Source organism: Aptenodytes forsteri, unplaced genomic scaffold (genome assembly GCF_000699145.1).
Source record: "Aptenodytes forsteri isolate BGI_AS27 unplaced genomic scaffold, ASM69914v1 Scaffold149, whole genome shotgun sequence".
Taxonomy (NCBI): Eukaryota; Metazoa; Chordata; class Aves; order Sphenisciformes; family Spheniscidae; genus Aptenodytes; species Aptenodytes forsteri.
The window spans coordinates 477,988-485,625 of NW_008795560.1; the positions used below are offsets into that span (position 1 = coordinate 477,988).

The 7,638-nt window shown below is 55.4% G+C and overlaps 1 protein-coding gene across 3 annotated transcripts in view; it reads right to left on the minus strand.

Moving 5' to 3' along the window:
- Positions 1–1,613, minus strand: part of HNF4A (hepatocyte nuclear factor 4 alpha) — an 18,369-nt gene extending 16,756 nt beyond the window's left edge. For 2 of the 3 annotated variants that reach the window (XM_009282193.1, XM_019472829.1), the window contains exon 1: positions 1,493–1,613. In XM_009282193.1, the coding sequence (XP_009280468.1) occupies positions 1,493–1,613 (121 nt within the window). The remainder of the gene's footprint in view (positions 1–1,492) is intronic. The other variant, XM_009282194.1, reaches the window with a different exon arrangement.
- Positions 1,614–7,638: the final 6,025 nt, after the last annotated feature.

Genomic DNA, 7,638 nt, shown 5'->3' on the forward strand with positions numbered 1-7,638 from the left:
CCCTCTGGCCCGTGGAGCCCTCGGGCTGGGGGGGGGCGAGTGCAGCCCCCCGTGCAGGAGCTTCTGCGTGCTGGGTGGGAGAGGGGCATGGAGAGGAAGCAAGACCTGAACTTGTCCCGGAGGGTCCAGATGGGCATCAGCAGAGCCGAAGGGGGCTGCTCTCGACCCTGAGACCCCGGGTAGGTAGGATTGGCCCCCGGGAGCGGAGAAGGGGCTGAGACCCAGGGCGGCGGGGAGTTATTGCACAGCAGAGCCATTTCGACACCATGGTTGGGTGGGAGAGGGGCATGGAGAGGAAGCAAGACCTGAACTTGTCCCGGAGGGTCCAGATGGGCATCAGCAGAGCCGAAGGGGGCTGCTCTCGACCCTGAGACCCCGGGTAGGTAGGATTGGCCCCCGGGAGCGGAGAAGGGGCTGAGACCCAGGGCGGCGGGGAGTTATTGCACAGCAGAGCCATTTCGACACCATGGTGTCACGTCCGTGACAGAGCAGAGCCATAACCCAGGGAAGACCTGCACAGGCTGTGAGGGGAGAGCCCGCGCCGCTGGCACAGCCCTTCTGGGACAGGGGTGCCCCAGCAGCCTCGGTGACGCAGCAGGCAGGAGGAAAGGGCCTGGGAGGTCGCTTTCCGTGGTGTGCTTCAATTAGTCATTAACCTTGTATTTAGAGAGACTTTAGGGGGGACTTGGAGAGGAATCTCCTGTTATCTCTGAGCATTTAATCACTCCTTGGTCCCCAAATGGGTGGGCCAATGTTGCAAATCCTGGTGGGTTAAGTGTGATCCTACCCTCCTGAGGGGACGGGAACACTTGTCTATGCCCGCCAGGTCCCCTCGCCCCTCTTCCCGGGGCCTTAGCCTCCTGGCCCCGAAGCGCTCCCAGGGAGGGGGATGCCACCCCGCACCCCAGCGCTGCACGGGGAAGGACCGTGGCCTCGGGGAAGCTGCGGGGGCAGCGCCTGAATCGCTTTTCATAGTGATTTCCACCCTTGCCGGGTGCTAAACGGCTTTCTGCTCCGGGAAAACCTAACTCCAGCTGCTGCTGGGGTGCGACTGGCTCTCTGCTCTGGAGCCACAGGCTTGGTTGTCTGTCCAGTGAGCCGTCAGCAGCGTTTCACTCGGAAAGTTTTGGCTAGTCTTTTCTCTTGGTTGGGGCCTGGGGGAGGTGAGACCCCCCTGTGCTCAGCCCCAGCCCTGAATGTCTGGTGGGGACCTCTCATTGCACCCAGCTCCTGGCGTGTGCCCGTCCCCGCGGTGTCTGGGCTGCAGGGCACCATCCCACCTGCACCAAGCACAGCATTGTTCCGCCACCTCGATTTCTCCCCGGGGGAAGCAGAAACCCCCCTGTGAGCTGCTGGGACCCCCACGGCCGACTCCCCCGCCATGCCCCAGCCCTCCCCAGGAGCATTTCAGCAGCCGCCCCCTGGGACTTGTCCTCCTGCAGCCCCCGGCTCGTCCCGCCGCTGTGGAGGGGAGAAGATGGAGGGGACTTACCGTTGCCCATAGCCAGCACCTGCATGTTCTCAAACTCCAGAGTGGTATACGCCGGGTCTAGCGCTGCGCTATAATCTGCCATCTCCATGTCTATTAGGGCTTTGGAAAGGCGCATTATCATCAGCAAACACGGGCCAGATTGTACCGATTCCCTTGTCCGAGGCTATTGGCCCTTCTGCCTCCCTCTGCCTTCGCTGCGTCCCCTATCTGTTGTCTTTTATTTCAAATATTTCTCTGAAAGGATTTGCTGAGCCTCAAGGCCTATACTCCCCAGAGGGGTGGAGGCAGGAGGCAGGGGGTTAATCTTTAATCATCTCACCCACTGCCGAATGCTGCTAAGCTGTTTTTTTTTGGTGGAGCAGCAGTGATTCTTGTTGACTGTTTATTATTGAATCTCGAGGTGCTTTGCCGATCCCGGCTCCCGGGCGCAGGCAGGACCGCAGGAGCAGGCGCTTGCTGCCCAGGGAACACCCTTCCCGAGCTATTGACCTTGGTGCCGAGCTGCCGGCGTTGGTCTTAATTGTACCTGGGGTGGAAAACTTGGAAAAAACCCTGCCAGGAGAACAAGGTTGCTCTTCACTTCAGTCATTGCCTTCCCCTCTCCACAGTTGGTTGCCTTCTCCCCCCGATTTCCCCTTCTCTCGCTCCCTCCATCCCTCCCACACCTTTTCTTTTTCTCCCTCCCTGTCAGAGAAGGTCAGCGCCTGCCTGGCAATTTACATGTTGCTATGCAAAGTAACGATGTACGACTCCTTTTACTTCCCTATAAACCGAGTTTTACAGGGGCTGGATGCCCTATAAACAGATCCCACTCTGCGGCTGTGCCCAAATGGTAAGCAGGGCCGGGGGGTGGCACGGGCATCCTGGGCATCGCCAGGGCTGCTCCTGCCCCCCCGCCAGAGCCACCCTGTGCCAGACACCCCCCAGCCTCGGGTTTTGATTGACATACCTTAAAATTTTCATTAGGCATTTTACAACGCAGCAGAGCTTTACTCTGCGGTGGCATCTTTCCTTCTGCACATGCAGCCGCCGCCAGCTCTCCGCCGCCAGCACCGGTGGTGGTGCTGCCGCCTCGCCCAGACCTGGGGTCTGACCTGCTGGTACTGGGCAGGGGGGACCGGAGCGAGTGGCAGAGCTGCCTGTGCTCTCCTGCTTGCTAACCTGGGTGCTCTCCTCCCCAGCTGACCCTGGGCACATCACTCCTCCGCTTTAGACAGGACCGAGACTTTTCAGTGTAATTGCAAGATCAACGAGCGGGAATTTAATCGATTGCTGAATGGCATCGGCTGGATGGTGCAGGAGAACCAGCAATTAATGGTTTGGTATCAGCTCGCTCTGCGTTGAAAAATTCCCCCTGATTTTGCAACCAGCAGTGTGCGACTGAGTCCACACGCTGCTGATTTGGGCTCCCAACTGGCTTGTATTTGTGCTTCCCGGGCACCCCAATGCAGCCCCGGCCCCGCTGGCGCCCCGAGCTGCCCTGGCCACAGTGGCATTGCTGTCACAACGTGACACCGAGGTCTCTGGCTCCACAACAGCACATGCCTTTGGGCAGTGATGCTAGCAACAATTTGCTATTCACATTTTAGGAGCACAAGGGATTGCTCCAGCAGCCCTTGCCTCCCGAAACTGTGACCTACTTAGCACTTCCAAACAGCTCTTCTACCCTAAGGCTGCAGGTCTGCAGGAGTGAAGCTGAGCACAGGGGAGAGACTCTGCTTTCCCACTTGGGACTCATGATAAACAATCCTTTGCTGCAGGGAAAACAGTCATCCGGTCCGTGCTCCCAAGAGAGAGGCCAGAGCTCTCCGCACTCACGTGCCAGTGGCTCTTCCCTTCAGCAGGAGAAGTCCTGAGCCAAAAATTGTTTTTATGATGTGCACACTGGGATGGGGATGCTAAGGTAGAGCATAGCCCCCTCTGTGGCCTCGTCCCAGGGACCTCCGTCCCAATCCTGGCCGGGCCACGGTGATCCCTTTGATTAGATAAATGCTACAGACACTAGGTCAAATATGTGCAGGATTTGCCACAGCGTCTAGTAAAATATCGTAAAAGCATGGCCCGTTTTGCTCTGCTCAGCAAAACAAACCTTTTGCTTTAATAGCCTGCTGAGCAAGGAAGGCTGCAAAGGCCGTTTGCTCCCCGGGCAGGAAGGATTAAAAGGGCCAAGAATAGAAATCGGAGAGGCAGCGTGTGCGGGAGAGCGGCCGATAAGGAGCGGGGAAGTTTGGAGAGCATTAGGTGGCTCACGAGGCCGGGACTGTCAATGGGACGTGGTGTTTTCCACCCCGGGGTCGTGTTGACTGTCGTTTTCTCACTACCGGTGTCCTCCGTCGGTCGCCGATGCCCCCTCCCAAATCCCTTGTCTCAGCGTGGAGGTCGAGGACCAGACCAGCCAAGGACACTGCGCGATTCCTTTGCCCCGGAGATGGGCTCGTGATGGAAACGCATCAGCTGCTCCCCGGGCACGGTCCGCTGCGGGAGATGATGTCTCCCCGGGGATGTTCTGCTTGGGGAGTCCTTGTCTCCCCCTGACATCCCTGTGTGGTGGGTTTGGGACAGCTTCCCAATGTAGTCATGGCTTGTACTAGCCAACAGGACCCGGCGGCCCTGCACCTGTTTTAAGTTGGGGATGTTCAAGTCAGCAGCTGGTTGTGGGGCTGATTCAAACACTTCTGTCCTACAGAAGATGTTTTGTCATTTTTATTCCAGAGAGAGACAACTTGTAGCTGGCAAACCCCCGCTGGTAGGTGAAGGCTGTTCCCAGACCAGGTACTCAGGGGAAGTTCAGCTTTCAGGCCCCCTCCTCTCTCCTCCTGTCCCCATTTTCTGTGCCCTCCACCCACCGTTTCCTGCGCCAGGAGGTGACTGCAAAGGAGACCATGACAGCTCCGGGGCATGACGTGTTCTGCGCCAAGTGATTATTTAATTTTTATCTGTTGAGCAGTAAATCCTTTCCCGCACTGGCACATCATGACACTAATTCTGCCTTATCTATATATCCCTGACTGGCAAATTCATCCAAAGCAAATGGGGATTCCCTGGAAATAAGATCTATGCTCCTCAGTAAATAAGAGTCAGGAATAGAGTATTTAACAGATCATTTATGGTAAGGATGCCATCAGCTACCATGTTTGCTAGCTCTTCACCTCAAGTGGGTGAGCAGGCTCCTCTCACGGGGCTCCTCCTGCCCTTCTTGAACAGGGTGTTGTAGGATCAAAGGATAATTGAGGTTGGAAGGGACCTCGGGGTCTCTACTCCAACCTCCTGCCGGAAGCAGGGCCAGCTGTGAGAGCAGCATGGGTTGCTTGGGGCTTTATCCAGTTGGGTCTTGAACACCTCCAAGGATGGAGACCACACAACCTCTCTAGGCAACTGATGTTTGGCTGTTCTTATGGTGAGTAAGTTTCTCCTCAGATGCTGTCTGAACCTCTCTCCAATTTTTATGCCCGTTGATCTCTTCCCACCATGCACCCTGTGAGGAGCCTGGCCCCGTCTTCTCGATGCCCCTGTGTGGGCTATGCTCCTGCGGTTCCTGCTGACCCATTTCTCCAGCCTGCCGCGGGACGGCAGCCCTGCTCTCCAGTTTATCGACTGGACCCCCAGTCTGGGGTCTCCTGCGGGCTTTCTGAGCCAGGAGCCTGGAGCCCTCCCGCCCTTTGCTTTTCTCTCTCACAGCTCTGCACTCTCAAGAAATCCCTGGCAGAAACGCCAGCGCCCAGAGCCAGCAGGACCAACCTCATCTTACATCAGTGATGCCACCGCTGCCCCTTGCAGCCCCGACTCCAGATCGCTCCTCCCATGGCACTCACAGCTCCAAGGCCACTGTGGGGCTGGAGTGGCTTTTCCTTGGCATGCAAGTGAAGCAGAGATGGGCTTCAGGTCTGAAACCTCTCCAGAGCAGGAAGGCCCCGAACAAGGTCGGGGCCCTGCTCAGCCCACCACTGTTTCGCCGAGCGATCTGTTGGGGAAGCACGAAGCCGAGTTACAAGACAAAGAACAAAAGTCCCAGGGGAACGTTGCCAGTGTAGTCATCTCCACACATGCAAAGGTCCCTTCTGCTTTTTTTTTTTCCCCTTTGAAATTTCAAATTCCAGTTTGTGGACAAAGTCCTGCCTATCTGAGAATATAGATCTCCGACCACTGACCAAACTCCACTCCAAGCAGTCCCGAGGGCTGCTCTTCCCCTTGCCCACGGATGCCTCCGCTCAGTCCCCGGATCTGCCAGGATCGCGCCGAAACTTTTGCACCGGAGCAGAGCACTCGTACGTGCACAAAGCGGATTTTGCACGTTTCAACCTTAACATCAGCAGCTCCCTTTCTCCACGTGGAACGGGAAGGACCATTGGGAATAACCAGGTAGGAGCCTTATCACCTGCAATTCATTTGGGCAGCCATTGCAGATAGAAAATGAGAAGGAGAAACAAGGGCTTCCATTGTGCTTATATCAGCAATTTTAGCTCATCATTTAAATTAGGGAAGGGGGAAAAAAAAGGCAGCTTCAGAGGGGATGGAAAACAAGAGGGAACATGAGCTCGTGGAGGCAGAGCCACTCCGTATGGTTAACTGATAACTCCAATTTGCCTCTTCCCTCTCATCTTTTCTGATTCTCCTGATTAAGCTCAACTTATTCTCATGCTAATCATTTCTTGACCTGTTTATTCTGCATTAAAAAATTAACAGAGAGCAGTTTACTGCATGACTTGCTCACACAGAACTGCTACAGATTAGCAGGCAGGCTTTAAGCCTCTGTGCAAGACTTCTGGGTCTAGCAGCCAGTCTGCACAGCTCGAGGATGAGCTTTTTTTCCTGTTTTTAAAGAACAGCTTTTTCTAAAGTCAATATAAATCCCCCTCCCTTCATGCCTTAAGTATATTTGCTCTGTGGCTATTTCCAAATGGGAAAGATAAAGCCAAGGGCTTGTGTTTTGTCAGACTTTTTGTAAACAGGGATATTTAGGCCACACTGTCAAACCCCTCTGCCTTCTGCCTTGGCGTGCCGTGACTCCGGAGCAGAGTTGTCAGGGCGTTAATAAGCAGCTCCAAGGAATTTGGCAGGGGCTGGGGGGCTGCAGGTCAGTGCAGCTGAAACAAGCCCCCGGTTCAAGCGGCGGATCTCTGCCTCCGCTCCGGGCAGTCATACGACGGACACACAGATGGGGGTCTGCTCCCGTGTCCGTCCCCAGAACGTCCCCAGCAGCAGCGAGAAGTCTCCAGGAAAACTGATGATTCAGCAGAAGTTGTTTAGGGTCTGTTTGCCCCTTGCCAGCCGCACAGAGCACATCCCTGCCCTGGCGAAACACTTTGGGGAGGTGAACCAGAAAGATCCACCACCTCCATCCAGGGAGGTGGATCAGAAAGATCCAGCCCTGAGAGGCAGGAGGTGACCACAGCCATGTGCCAGACCCATGCAGGGGGGAACACGCAGGCATTTTATCATCCTGTTCAACAACAAATCACTCTTGGTGATTTATTTTCCCCAGCGCTGAAGCGCCTATCGTTGTGGTTGGGACAGACGCTGTTTGGAGCTGGGGGCGATGCCCAGGACAGGCGATGCCTGAGCAGACCCTGGACGCGCTGTCACTGGTGGGCTTGCGACATGTGGTGGCACCCTGGGCTCCCCACCACAGCTAAGGGTGACAGGGGCAGCTTCACCGCAACCTCAGGCTATTTCTCACCAATGCCAAAGTTACCAAAAAGTGGCCAAACCAACCAGAACTGTCCAGGCCTCCAGGCCATAACATCACTGTATGGAGAATCAAGACAGTTTTTGGACATGGGCGGACAGTTATCTCCATAACACTGTATGGAGAATCAAGACAGTTTTTGGACATGGGGAAGAGAGACTTTAAAGGAGGCAGCAGACTCTGCTTGAACTCCTCTCCAAAAGCAACATGTGCATTTCAGCCAAAGCTGGGATGGACGTTGGAGCTGGAGGCAATTATTGGAGCTAAAATAAATAGCTGCTGTGCAAAAGCGGTAGGGAAAGAACTGCAAACAGGGGGACAGACAGACCATTTCAGCATATACCGCTCTAGCAATAACACTGTGTGCCTTTCATCCCAGGACCAGAAAGGGGTTTATTATCCTGCCTAACAAAGGCTCTGAACACTTGAGGAAGTAATTATTAGTACACTTGGGAGCTGT